Source organism: Falco cherrug, chromosome 1, assembly GCF_023634085.1.
Source record: "Falco cherrug isolate bFalChe1 chromosome 1, bFalChe1.pri, whole genome shotgun sequence".
In the NCBI taxonomy this organism is placed as follows: Eukaryota; Metazoa; Chordata; class Aves; order Falconiformes; family Falconidae; genus Falco; species Falco cherrug.
The window spans coordinates 123,718,888-123,733,381 of NC_073697.1; the positions used below are offsets into that span (position 1 = coordinate 123,718,888).

The following is a 14,494-nucleotide window of genomic DNA, read 5'->3' on the forward strand; positions in this document are numbered from 1 at the left end:
TACAAATTACATTTATTTTGGAGAAAATTGATGGATTCGATACTTGGTCTTTAAAAATCTACTTACCAAACAGCAAGCAATTGTCTTATCTAAAGAAAGAACAATTGTAAGACTGCAGCAGCAACTTACAGGATGTATTTAAAATACATTCAATACTGTATCATTGTTCAGAAAAAACTAAATTATTAGTTTACTCACATAATGATTCTTCTGTTCAGGAACCAGTATTTTCGTCTATGCCTGTCATATCCAATAGGTTCATGTCGAATGTATGGTTTATTTTTTTGGATTTCAGCAACACAGTCAGTTACTCCAGGCACCTTATGTGCTACACAGACCTCACACTGCCATTCATCTTCTGGTACCTCTTCAAGAGGTGGTTTCACACACTCCAAATGGTACACAGCTGAACACGTTTCACAGCAAAGCAAATCCCCAAGTTTGTGACACACCCTACAATGATCATCATACTGAATAACACCTTCTGACATTAACTCTTCACGTGCAATGTTTGTTGTAAGAAACTGATCCACTAAGAACTGCAGAACTTTGATTTTATTCTCTACTGGTCCATAAGGATAGTCCTCAGTCTCTTGGTAAGGAAGAACATGATGGTATTCCTTGTCACTCTCACAATATACCCGCAGAACCTCTGGCCACGTCATTCCATCTATGAAATACAAAGTGGAATTAACGCTATCTTTGAGGTCAGCAGGTCCAAAGGTAGTATTTGAAGTGTCTTCTTCACGTAAAACTGCTTTTAAAAGCACTATATGCATCTCTGCCATAAGTGTGCACTGCTCTTGACTTACCAGAGCGGCACAGAAGTCCTCAAAACGAAAAGGAGAGAGGCGTAAAACAGTGCCAAAGTTCCTTAGTACCTCATAGATGGCAATAACATTCATTATATGCTCACTAGGCACCATCAAGTCCTCTGAGGATTTAGGAAACTCCAAGGGTGGGATATCTTTTTCTTCCAATATTGGAGAACGAGGACGATGCACTCTTTGTCTTCTCCTACCTGGAATAAAAAACAACAATAAGAATTTTGCCATTCACAGGTCAACATGATTAAACATCACCAACGACTGCGTCAACCTGTCTAAACTATTGCATATCAAGGATTCACATCTTCACAGTTACATAATGTGATAATTCAGCTAATAAACTTGAATTAACAGTATGAAAATGAAATACACAAGACCTGTGAAGTTTTCCTTTACACACTCAGAGCAGTTGCATTTCCCATATAACATACATCTACTGGATCTTCAAAATGACGTCCAGAATTTTAATTGTTTAGATTATTTAAAGACATTTCGCTCAGCCAAAATATGAATTCAGATTTTTTTTCTCATATTTATCCAGCATTACTAGTTTTGTTGTCCCATCTTGGAATTTTAACTTTAAACTTGAAGCATCAAGCTTCAAACAACAGCTATCTTGTTTTTTTATTAAAATATTGCAAGCTATTCTCCTATCCAGCCATAGTATAGAGGAAAGATCATTTCATCTCAGGACATCAATTTCAACCAAATTAAAATACTAAAGAGAACCTAAATTACTTTGTCCACTGCTTTCTAACTAGACTATTTCTCCTGGATACCTCCAAGCCAGAAACAAAAGTTAAAAGCCACATCTAACGAAAATGTTTGAGGAACTCTCTACTTTTTAAAACAAACAAAAAAACCCAACCCACTCTCATGCTTCAATAAAACAGGACAGCAACTGACAGAATGAGAAGACAGTAGAATTATGGAAGAACAAAGCCTAACACAAAAAGCTAATCTGAAGAGCTGTTTCACTACCTAAACAATGACACTGAGCATAATTAATTCAGTCTCAGATGCTAATTCAGATGAGACGCTACACTTTCTTCCCTTTAATTCCACTATCCTTGATGCCAAGCAGAAGGAAAAAACAAATGGAAGTTTCTGTACATGACATTGCAAGACAGATGAAATATTTCAATCTTCTATCAAAGCAATGAAAAAGTATCTAGCTACATGCAACTATTTTGCAGCTATTTGTTGAAGTATTAGGATGCACTCATTAAACCTACTTTCCTTTAAAAAAAAACAAAAACCAAAACAACAAGTTCAGACAATTTCATAAACTAATCATAAAACCATCACCTTGGTTTAAAACCAAGAACAGAGATGAAAACTGTTTTTAAGTCCTCTGGTAAGCATACTAAGATTCTGGTCAACAACTAGCTTTCATAATTATCAATTCTACACACAGGAGTGGTTGGCAGGATTCACAGAGAAAATCCAAAGGAAAATGAAACTGTCCACAACAGCAATTCCATATGCAGACTTTAATAAGAAGCAACCTATACTATGTATTTGTGATCTGACACTGAAGAGCGATACAATCAGTACTCTGGAATTTTAAACTACATATTAATAATTTCGTGATCAAATTCCGTGAATAACAGCTTTCCCCAAAAACTCATTTAAGAAAATTAAGAGATAAAGTTCCAGTCATCTTGGATGTTACAATTAAGAGGAAATGGTCCTCTGTTGCTACTCCCATGCTACTCCCTCCAATAATCCCATAAATACAGGAAATAAGTCTAATGGGAAGTGGGGGGAAAAACCAAACCCAAACCTGCCAAGGCAAGCAGATACCCAAAGACAGATCCTGCTGAATCTGAAAACGCCATCATTAAAACTTTAATGCACTGAAATGGGGGTGGGGGAGTTACCAAAAAGAAAAGCTACCTTTAAGAAACATCTCAATGCATAATAGAGTTTGCCAAATGGTTCCAGAAGAAAAATAAATCAATCATTGAGCTAGTACAGCAAGATGACACCAGATACATCGCTCTCTCTCAAACTTTAAAGAATGAAATCTCATGCAACAAATTAAGACACTCTGAAACAATATAGAAGATGAACTGCCAGATGTTTCCATTACAGAAGTAACGGGTCAACATCATCCGAGTATAAAAATAAATTTCCAAGTTTAGTTAAGTTTGAGTTCTGACTGTGGAAAATGAAGGAATGCTTGTGTGACTCCCTTCCAATATGCTTCTGCACAAATCAGTGGAAAATGTTTAATCATGGCAAACACACAAAAACACAGGAGCTTCAGAGCCAGGCACAAAGCAAGCATTCTTACTGCAAGAAACTTCTAGATCAAACTCCATGATCCATAACCATAGAACGGGTTGGGTTGGAAGGGACCTTAAAGATCATCTAGCTCCAAACCCCCTGTCATGAGCAGGGAATTCATATATAATCACATATGTATAAACCAGAGTTGGCTTTAACTAAAAGACCCCAAAACAAAAAACATACACGCTCACATCCACAGATTAAACTACTTTAGGGTCCTGAAGCTTCCTTCAATATTGCAGGATGGCGCAGGACCAGTCCTAGGAAGTAGTCATGCAAGACAACGATGCAGAATAAATATTCTGAAATCACTAACAGTCTTCACAGAGTCCAAATACCACAGAAGCTGGTGGAGCTATAAACTAAGATTCTTTTCAGTGTTTGTACCTGCAGCCAGTAAAGCCATATGAGAAACAGATCTTCAAGAAAGCAAGCAGCAAGAATGATAACCCTGGTTTACCTAAATTAATCTGAAGTGACAAACTCCCCAGTATTTTCAGGCAAAGATAAACTAGAATGAAGGAACACTGCTGAAAGCAGCGAAGACTCCTTATTTCCTCTTATTTGTTGAGACTTTCTAGTCTGAGAACAAAACTGTAATTGTCCTATGCATTGTTTTTATCCTTCACCAAAAAAAACCCAAACACCAAAACTTGACTCCCCATATACCATCTTAGTTGAGATCTCTTTCACAAGAGATAAACACCGATATATTTGCTACATCAAATTCAAAGGAAAATAAAAAAAAATAACCTTAAAACAAGGCATTCCTACAAAAGAAGCATATTGGTACAGAGGTCTATAATAAGTGTGTTACCAGGACACAAAGCCTGTCACAATACTGTGGCAAAGAACTGTACTTTGGCACAAGTACAATGTAACCGAGTGGCTGCATTATTCACACCACTCTTCACTTTCTATTTAAATCAATGTACATATTTTCATGTTTGCTTTGGTATAAAACACAGACATTTCAGAATTGTAAAACTCAGTTTAGACAATAAGGAAAAATACACTGCATTATAAAATGCATGCTTCATTTGTCCACTACTTTGTGTTATGCCACACAGCACGCAGCAGTTACATCGTACCACTCGATACTCCCAATCCATACTTAAATCACACACCACATCTCAAGAGCTCAAATTTTTCTTTTCAGACACTGAACTGCTTTGAGCAATTCTGCACTGCATATAATTTGGTTTCCAGAGCTAAAAAAGGCAAGTATTCGAAGACACAGAATATTTTAGAAAGAAAAGATACCCAGACAATTTTCTTGAATGGCTTGGTGGCATAGTATTTCAAATCTTTCTACGTTTTTTTTGAGGTTTTTTTTTTCTTTCCATTTGCACTTTCAATTTGCTACTGGTACTTGCTGTAGCCAGGTTGAACAGAACTTGAAGTCAAGAAAAAAACACAAAGTGATTTGGAAATTCAGAATTCCAAGCAATTCATGCTTTAACATATTACCATTTGATGCATCAACTGCAATCTCAAGAAACACTCCAGACACTTTAGGGGAAAAAACAAAACAAAACAAAAAACACCCAACAACGCCAAAAAACCAAACCAACAAAACCAAGCAGTCTAAATCTCCGGTGAAAAAGATGGACATTCTCTGCCAAGAACTCATAAATCCTGAAACATTCTAAGTGGCTCTTGAACTTAAATTAGAAGCATAGGCCAATGGAGTAAGATACAATGATGTCAAAGGGCTACCGTCTCTGTTTTCAGCTGAAATTTTTATATTCTCCTGGTTGGGTGGATAACGCGCGTCCTTGCCACTAGCTCAGACAGCTGCAGAAAGGCAGTTTTTAACTCCAAATAAGAACTCTAGACTGGTTAGAGATTCTGATAACAATTCCTTCACTGCTAATTATCTGCAGTGCGCTGACAACCCATACAGCTCAACTACTCAGAAGCAGTTGGAACCGTCTGCAAAGGTTTTTGAAGATCACAGTTCATATTTACTCAACTGTTATTCATCTCCATAAAGAAATCTCTCAAATTTTGGAAAAAGTTTTCCTACAAGAAACAGACCTAATTTTTTAAGCTCTTCACTTTCAAGGAAAAGCTCCTCTCCTCCACAAGACAAATTGTCCCATGCTTCAACTTCACATTCACTGGCAGGCAGACACATACACACAAGCCCCCCGCCTTTGGTCTCTTCAAACATTTGTATGTTCACTTTATGTTTGCTTTCAATTATTTTAGATTCTATGATTTGACAACTTTTTTTTTTTTTCTTATTTGTCATGGATTTTGCCCTCCACAGGGAATTTTGAGTCCTACCTGTGAGGAAAAACTGGTAATTGAAATTTAAATAACTTGATTAAAAAATAATTTAATTATTTCAATTTAAATAGATGAGAAAATGCAAGCTTGTGAAGACTATACAATTAATGATTACACAATAAAAAACATTTATATAGCTTTCAAACACTACATATATGCATTATATTAATATGTATTTAAAGTAATATATGGAAGTGAAATAGTATAACCAATTCAGTGCAACCACCACACTGAGCAGTCGAAAGAATTACACTGTTCCTCTTTTTTCTTAACTTTGTATTACTACATCATCTACTGCCATTAATATTTTTCAATTTATCTTGGTAAAGTTTAGATAACTTCGGATAAATAATTTTTATGATTTGCCCTGAATAATTTCCCATTTGTGGAAAACTCTTCTTGTAGCAGCAGGGGTTTTTTTGTTTTAAGTAGAGAATGCAGTATGCACTACTTTGTCTAAAACAAAAAACATCAAGGATTCCAGAGTAAGTGTACTAGCAGAAGTTACACCTGCTTTAAGCACCACCACCACCTGTCTGACTAGACTTTAAACTGAATCTAGGTTTATCTACTCTCAATTAAATAAAGTCAATTTACTCACATTGAAGTTTCCCAAAATGGACTTAAGTTTTATTAAACATAAATGGTATACTTTAAGATCGTTTCTTCATATTAATCAAATCCCTGAATCAAACTCCACCTTCAAGTTTGAGCCAGTACAAAGAGAGAAAATGTCCGCTTCTGTGCCATTCAAATTCCATAGCTTTATTTGGAAGGATAAATTGATCTGCCAACAGCCTCTTGCTGCCACAGTTGGACTATTTACAGGATCCAGATCATCTTGAGTGTCTCAGCATTATACTTCTATCTAGCATAAACTTCTTTTAAACTGCATTCCTTCACTAGTAGTCTCCAAAAGTGATGAAGCAGTCTGCAATGGTTGCCTGTCCCTATTTTGAATTCTCTAGTTGAAGAGCTGCCTGTAATTAAGATTAAAGAGTAAACAATTTTATTCACATGGCACATTTTGATAATTATAGTCTACACTTACCAAAATCTATTAAAATAATTTCTATTACAAATATTTAAGCAACACACTAATGATATCTGAAATAAAATGAAGGTACTGAACATAAGTAACAGGCTGAGCACCCAAACCCGGAATTTACTGAAGCACTTAAAAAACCTAAACCCTTGTTTTTTGTTTTTCTTCTTAATTTCCATCTATTCAAGCTGCTTGGTTCAAATACCGACCCTTTCAAAATTTACAAATTAAGTGGATTTTAAAAGGACCAAAAAGCTTCCCTCCGTTCCAGACTTAAAGAAGAAAATGAAAATTCACATCTATTCTTGAACTCTTTTTCCATGGGAGGATATGGAACTATCTTTAACATACCTTCTGGTTGATGTAGACAGTTTTAAAGCAGAGGATCTGAATGAACTATTTACATCAGTGGACAGAATAAAGAAAGGTTGTACCATGACTAAATGACTTTCATGCTCTTTGTGCTTTGGTTGTATTCCAATTACCATATGCATAGAGCCTAACAAAAATCACAAAAATCCAGTTTTGCCTTGTCTCCCTTATGTTACATATCTCTTCACTCCAGACATACAGTACTAGTAAACACAGCCTTTCAGCCCAACATATTTCAAGTAATGGACTGGTGGATGGAAGTCCTACATGACAAATATTCTGCCAGAATGACTCTCTTGTTTAAACAGGGAGAGACTGGTAGCTGCACTGGTATGACCTAACCACTGGTTCGAGCATTGCTTGGTTAGGAAGCTCACAACTGGTCTCATCTCTCTTCTCTGAAAATCTCCCCTTCCTCCTAATTTCTCACCACCTGGGCACCACGACTCCAGCTGAAGAGCTGCTGTTCACAGTTGCAGTGGAGAGGATACACTTGATCGAGTACAGGGGAAAGCAAAGACAGACCGAGGAGTTTCAGATACTTCTGTAACAGGAAGGGGGGGGCAAATAATAGCACACCCACAGGCGCACTCCACAAAACTGACCCCAAAAAGTGAAGAGACTTTCAGCTTTCCCCCAAAAAGAGGTTAAATTCTGGCTTCAACTTGTACAAGTCAGGTCAAACTACACTACTCTTACATAAAAGTCAATCTTTAGCAAAACACAACTGGGTTGATTTTGCTTCCCAGTCACTACAGACACTGTCAACATAAAGACCAGTTGGCAGTTTTATCATGTCCTGGAAGCATGAGTACTCCTTAGAGATGATGTTCTCTCCTATGTTTTCCTTCCTCCTGGAAATTTTGTCTTTTGACTACCCTCCTAAACTCACTAAGACTGTCCTATTTTTGTTTGGTTTTAAGAAACATACAAGAATCAGACATTTGCTGTCCCACATTACTACTTCGCACCAGGCAAGTTTCAAATGAGAAGTACAGCAACACACAAGTTCTTGTTAGATATCACTGAGAAAATGGAAAACAGTTGATGAAAATGCATAAAAGAATGGGGGGGGGGGGGTAGCGGTTTTTTTTTTCTTTTTTTTTTCAAAGCAGAATGCATAAACTGGGTACAGCTACATGTTTGTCACAGCAATATCCAAACTGGTTCCTTAATTAGAAGTCTGCCTCTTGGGATAACATTTGCTCAGCTTACACCAAAGAAGAAAAAGCAGTAAAATGAATCAGTTTAACATAAAATAAGAATATATTATGAAAAGCAGTACCAAAATAGGAAAATTAAAATCTTTTTTCTTGGGATGGGCCAAAATTAAAGGCTTCGACTTACACAAACATTTTTTCCCCTCCTTTTAAAAATGACAACATGATAATCAACACATTTCTAATATTCACAAGTCAAGCAATCTCTTCCAGAAAAATCCTCTGAAAGAATAAGATGCATTTGTAACTACTTCTAAGTGCAGCTCCAGTTTGAATAATGCTCTGCAATATTCGTACCTAATTTACTTATTTTGCCTGGAAAAAGGAAAAACCCAAAACCCACAAACCAGATTAAACTTGAAATCTAAACCGACTTTGAAAATGAGACATTCCAAGCACCATAAAAGCTCTGGAAGTTGAAATACAAATGAAACAATAGCAGTTTACTAGAGTTGATCCTGAGAGCACCTTCCTGAGAGCACTCATATTGCAGAAATTCTCAACATGTGCTCCTAAGTTTGACTACTGCCTTGTACTGTACAAAACTAGGTATTTGTTCTTTAAGAACTGTTTCAAAACTTTAGAACTTTTGGATGTTTTTTGTTTTGGGTTTTTGTTTTTTTTTTTTTTTCCAGTTTGTACATGCGTCAGTAGTACACTTCCAAATCTGCCTAGGGTTATCTACTGACTTTACATCAAGAAGTTTAACTTCTCAACTTCATGGCCATCAGTACACTCTCGGTAGGAGCCAGGAATACAAATCCCCTATATTCTAAGCCATCATTTTAACGTTTGGATAACTATTGCAAGACAAGTAGCAGGTAGGACCCACATTGTTATTCTGAGAAATACTCATCAGCACAACCCTTTCATGCCTAGAACCCAGGCAAGAAAAAAAAAAAAAAAAGGTAGCACTAATAACGATTTTCATAACATTCTGACAATTTCTTTGTTGGGAAACACTCCGGATAAGCTGTAACTAAATTCGGAAGTTAGCAAGCCCTGAGACCTGGCCCCAATCTACTAAAATCCACATTTATTCACCTTACAGCAGTTCTATGCAATACAATGGTCAGCTATGGAATTTTCCTGCAAACCTACAAAAAAGTTTGCACAATAAACTCATCTGCAGTACATAAAATTATTCTACCTTTTACAACATACACACATTGATTATGGTATTTGCTGCACAGAGCTTCTTAGAAAGATGACTGAAGAGACAAATGCTCTCTTCAGATAAACTGCAAATTTGCATGTCAATACCACAGAATCAGCCACAGATTGACTCGTTTGGCATTCTACACAATTTCTTTGCTAGGACTGGTCTTCTACATTTCTCATGACTGGCATGATGATAGTTCCTCTAGTGTACAAATCAAAGTTCAGATTACTAAATAGTAAAATAAGAGCATGCCAGTTTTAATTCAGTGAACAGGGCACCCCAGGTAAGATGTTTGGGGAGGCTGGTAAATCTTCTCACAGGACAGACAAAAGAGGCTGCATTATCTTACTGTCTTACCTCAATGTCTCCACTTAATTCTTCAAGAGCATGAAAACATGTTAAGATATAAAATTACTACAGTAATTTCCAGTTCAATTCTTTCACTCTGAAGATAAAAGCACACTGGTGAAGTAACTGGTTAACAGAAATGATGGTCAATCACTGTAAACGCTCAGACTAGCAAAAATAAAATTTTTAGATGGATTTAAGACAACTTTTTTGGCTCGTAACTCCACTGTTGTGCATTTGCTTGTTAGACAGACTGATAACTTGCCGTCAAAATCTGGATGTACAGCTCTTCCAAAAGCTAGTTCTCAGTTTTGACACAGAAAATTCAAGAAACAAAAATGATGGACTTCTAGGCATCTTGATTAAGTCTTTCTTTTAAAATTCTGCAACATATGAGAAGTACCTGATATCTATAATGCAATTGTAACAGCGAAAAATTTTTAGTAATACACAATACACAGGATACCTATCCTAAAAGTACATCTACCTTCTGGGGACACAACGGGATAAGAGAGAAGGGACAGACACACAAAATCCGTCTACCAAGCCTGCCCAGCAGAAGAAGAGGCAATGATAAGTATCATCTGCACAATAATAAAATAATAATAAGCATAATAAAGCAATAAGCTTTTACTGTATCATTATTAAGCACTATATAAAAGGCATTTTAGCACTCCTAAGATTTTGCTTCTTTGAATACCTGAATTAATAAAAAAAGTACTCCTACTAGAGACATTGCACTGTGATCTTTTAATTCATTGTTCAATGTAAGTTTGAAACAAACCATAAAAGTCTGTCACCCATTTAACTCGGATGTGATTTATGTGTAAAATCTTGGTTGGTAGGAGAGTTTGATTGCGATTGCAATTTTTCAATACCCTGCTCTCCAAAAATACGCTCTTCAGCCCCTAAGACACATCCTGATAATGGTAGTAATTGAGGTTGCACGTGATTGAGGGAAGATAAGCAAAGAATACCGTTCATCACCTCTTCTAGTAGAAAAAAACCTAAGGAGCACTCAGGGCCAGTTTAAAACAACAGAGGAGACACTCCTTCAAGCCCTCCAGTTAACCACAGGAGCTCTGTCACTGTGTATTACAATCTGTCTGGTTTGAGGACAAATAAATGAAAGAAAAAGCCCCGTATCTAAACATAGCTAAAGACCAATTCTGGCTCACAATCCACCTGAGTCAAAGAGCACTGGAGCCCATGAAGGAATTTTGAAGACTTACCACTGTACGCTTGCCCTGTTAACACTCTTGTCTGCACTGGCCACTGCCACATAAAGAGATACTGAAGTTATGTGAATCCTTTCCTTGTCTATTAATGCTGTTTTAATGTCAAGTATCTCTTCCTGGATTTATGATAAAACTAAGATTTCAATTAGTGCCACCACTGCGTAGCAGTGCTTGCAACGTAGATACTTGTTCAGCAGAAAGAAGACACAGACTGATAGAATGAAGAGTTTGTACTTTCTTGCCAAAAGGGCAACAGCGTGTCTGGGAGAGAGGGAAAGAGGGAGGGAGACCTTTAGGCAAATACTGAACGAATGAGAACTGTCAGTAAATTGCCAAAATAAGAACTCAGATGTTTTTAACTATCAAACAGTGTATTAAAAAAGAAAAGCACTTAAGGATGAAAATGCTTATACTTAAACTTATCTTAAAAAATTTAACTGAAGTTACCCTGACCGAGCAAGAAATAAACACATAAATTATCAAAATGGTTTCTGATACACCTAAATACCACATAAAGCCTGTCTATGCTTGCACAACAATGCACACAGAGGTATCTTGTTATTTGCCAAAACACTTAGGCACATTTCAAAAAGTGAATACACCCATACTCTGTAGAACTCATTTTAAACCTGGATGCTCACATAAAAAAATATGTTCACGACCTAACCAATTAAAATCATAAAAATACTCTTTCCTTGACAAAAGCACCCCCCCAAAAAGTAATACAAGTTACCACGACTAAGCAGAAAACTAAAAGTCAAGAGAGTACTTCGAGGTTTTTATTCTTCTGTGAAGCCAGACCTCACTCTTTGAAGTAATAAATATTAACAAATTTCAATCTGATTGCAGGATATCCCTGCAACAGGTAAGTTAACACCTTAAAAATTATCTTTAAATTAAATTATTTTTTGAATGTATGTACTTATTTTGATTGATTTAGCTTCCTAAGTATATAGATACAGATTTTTTTAAATTATGCTTATTAGACATTAAGAGTTTTGGACTATTTGGTTTTTGGACTATTATGAAGCCACATAAGGAGTTGATACCACTAACTCACTAAAACAAATGACACATTTAGTCGTCAGTACTTCCCCCTTTAAAAAAAATCCTCAGCTAACCACTCAAAACTACATTCCTTTCAATTAAGATGCAGCGCATTTACACCAACAACCTGTTCCTTCCCCCCCTTCCAAATTGGCCAAATACTTGGACAACTGTAGTATCTGTTATCCTGCGGCCCAATTCAGAAACACTCCTAGGTTATCTCTAAGTTTAACTATTCTCCCGGTTCAGAGACTTTAAAAAAAGAAATAATCCTAAGCTTGAACTCCATGCTAGAATGAATTCAAATAAATCCGAAGTGTTTAAATTTAGATAAAAGAATTTTTGAAGCTTGAAACCCACATGGTTAATGAACTAATTAAGGACAAATAGATGTGCAGGCCTTAAAAATTTGAGCCCCAATTTGCCACTAGAGGTTAAAAAAAATCACAATGATGTTTAACGAGTTTTAACCCCAACATGAGTTTTAAAGGTTGCCGTATCTTAAGATAAATGCAGTATTTAAAAGCGAGACTTCTGACTCAACCTCCACCTTTTAATCTTTGTGTTTAACTAAAACTAGGTTTACACCCTTGCAATGAGGCCCTGTGCACTTTTCCCCAAACTATAACAATGCAATCTCCATTTTGAACAATGCACCTCATTTCCCTCCTTGGAAAGCTAGTTTTGTCTTAAAGCTAGTAAATGCTGGATCCAGTTATACCTCTGATTTCAAGAACCTGAAAATTTTCAGTGTTTCTGGTTTTGTTGGGTTTTTTTTTTTTTCAGGCCACTTCAAGTTGCATGTGCTTCCCTTCCTTTTAACATCAAGTTATATTTGCAAGCACAAGCCATCCTTTCCTGTATATATTTGAAAGAACCTCTTTGCAAGGCATGCATCTCGTTTCCCTTGTTTTTAAATATTAAGTGGATGCCCCATGCACTTTTGACATTGTTTGCAACACGTTCTGGTCTATCATGCATTTCTGCAGTCACTAGAATCTCCATGCATATTTTGCAAAGCATCCCCTTGTTTCAGCAAGTACTGCCCTCCCTCCCTCCCTCTTCTCGGTGCATGTGTTTGTAAGCATCTCCTAATGTTCCCCGCATCCGTGGGGTTGCCAGCCGTTAATCTGCATACCCCTCTCTCCCTGTGAGTGCTTGCAGGCATCCCTTCCGTACACGCACGGGAGAAAGAATGCGTGCGGACTGTATTTGCAAACCTAGAGGGAGCATGTGGGGTGCCCTCGACTTGTTTTAGTTCATCCCACTGACTCTCTACCTGGGGTGCTGCTGTAGGTGCTGTGGCTCCTGAAGCTGCTCTCAGTGCAATAACTGGCATCGTCTTCATCCTCCATCTCTTCAGGGTAGTCAGAGTCGTCGTCGTCCTCCTCCTCCATTATCTCCTCCTCCTCTTCCTCGTCGGAGTCCTGGTTATCCTCGGGGTCTCCCTCCTCTTCCTCCTCGGACACCATGCTCTCCTCCTCCTCTTCACTCTCATGATCATCGTACACCACTTTGCTGATGCTCCTCCTGGACGAGGCAGCCCTGCCTTGGCTGTTGCAGCTGCCTCCTCCGCCTCCTCCCCCTGCTCCTCCAGCCCCAGCCCTGCCCCTACCCTTACCGCTGCTGCCTCCCCCACCAGGGGTGCTGCTGCTGCCGCTGCCTCCCTTCCTCTTGCTGCCCCCCCTGGGGGAGGCGGTGGCGGGGGAAGAGGCCTGGGCAGCCCCGGTTCCCTTCTGCTTGGGCCCCGCCGTCTCCGCCTGGGCCGAGGTCGCCCACCTGCCGCGGCTGCTGCCCCGCTGTCGGGACCTCAGCCCCCCGATGGGGCCCGCCGGGGCGGGCGGAGCCGGGGAGCTCGCCTGAGCGGTGGCCGCCGCCGGCTGCTGCTGCTTGGGCGGCCTGCCTCGCCGGCCCCGCATCTCTGGGCGCTGGCCGAGGGGGGGAAGGGAGGGGGAAGGAAGGCTCGGGAGGGCGCTCGGAGTCCGGACAGGCGGCTACGGGGAAGCTCCCCCCCCTGCGAGGGATCCGGGCCGGGGAGGGGGGCCGCCGAGCTGTGAGGGCCGAGGGCTCAATCCGAATTGCCGGCGTCCCGCTCCGGATCGCCACCGGCCGCCATCTTGTTTCTTCGTCTCTGCCTCGGCTCGCTCCGCTCTGACTGGGGGAAGCGGCGGCGGCAGCAGGCCCCGAGCGCCTCACGTGACCGGCCGCGCCTCCCAGCCGCCGCCAGGGGGCGCCGCCGCCGCCGGCCGCTACAGCCATGTTGGAGCCGGCGCGCTGGGGCGGCCCCGCGGCCCCCCGGCTGCCTCCGCCGCGCCCCCTGCCCCTGCCCGCCCCGCCGCCGCGTCCCCCGGCGTGCCCCCCTCGCCCCAGCTCACCGCCACCTGCCACGAGGCGCTGCCTCGCCACCGCCGGCCACCACGAGGGTCCCCTCAGCCCTGGGCGCTCCCGGGGCGCCCCGCCGCGCTGCCCCGCCGCCGCCGCCGCACCCCCGCGGCCTCCCCCTCTCCCCACACCTGAGCGGCGCCGCCCGTCAGCGGTCCTCTCTCCCCGAGCTCGACCCGCGCCCTAAGGGGAGCCCCCCCGGGCTGCCACCCCTCGGCTCCAAGCCCCACGGCTCCGGGCGGCCGCGCACCGCTGCGGGGGCA

The 14,494-nt window shown here is 40.3% G+C and overlaps 1 protein-coding gene across 20 annotated transcripts in view; it reads right to left on the reverse strand.

Moving 5' to 3' along the window:
- Window positions 1-14,149, reverse strand: part of BPTF (bromodomain PHD finger transcription factor) — a 56,692-nt gene extending 42,543 nt beyond the window's left edge. For 8 of the 20 annotated variants that reach the window (XM_055727223.1, XM_055727178.1, XM_055727193.1 and 5 more), the window contains exons 1-2: window positions 13,129-14,148; window positions 199-1,021 (exon numbers count right to left, since the gene is read on the reverse strand). In XM_055727223.1, coding sequence (XP_055583198.1) covers window positions 199-1,021; window positions 13,129-13,768 — 1,463 coding nt within the window. In that variant the 5' untranslated portion in view covers window positions 13,769-14,148. Of the gene's footprint in view, window positions 1-198; window positions 1,022-13,128 lie in introns of those variants that run through there. The other 12 variants (XM_055727237.1, XM_055727244.1, XM_055727217.1 and 9 more) reach the window with 5 other exon arrangements.
- Between the last annotated feature and the right edge of the window lie 345 nt (window positions 14,150-14,494).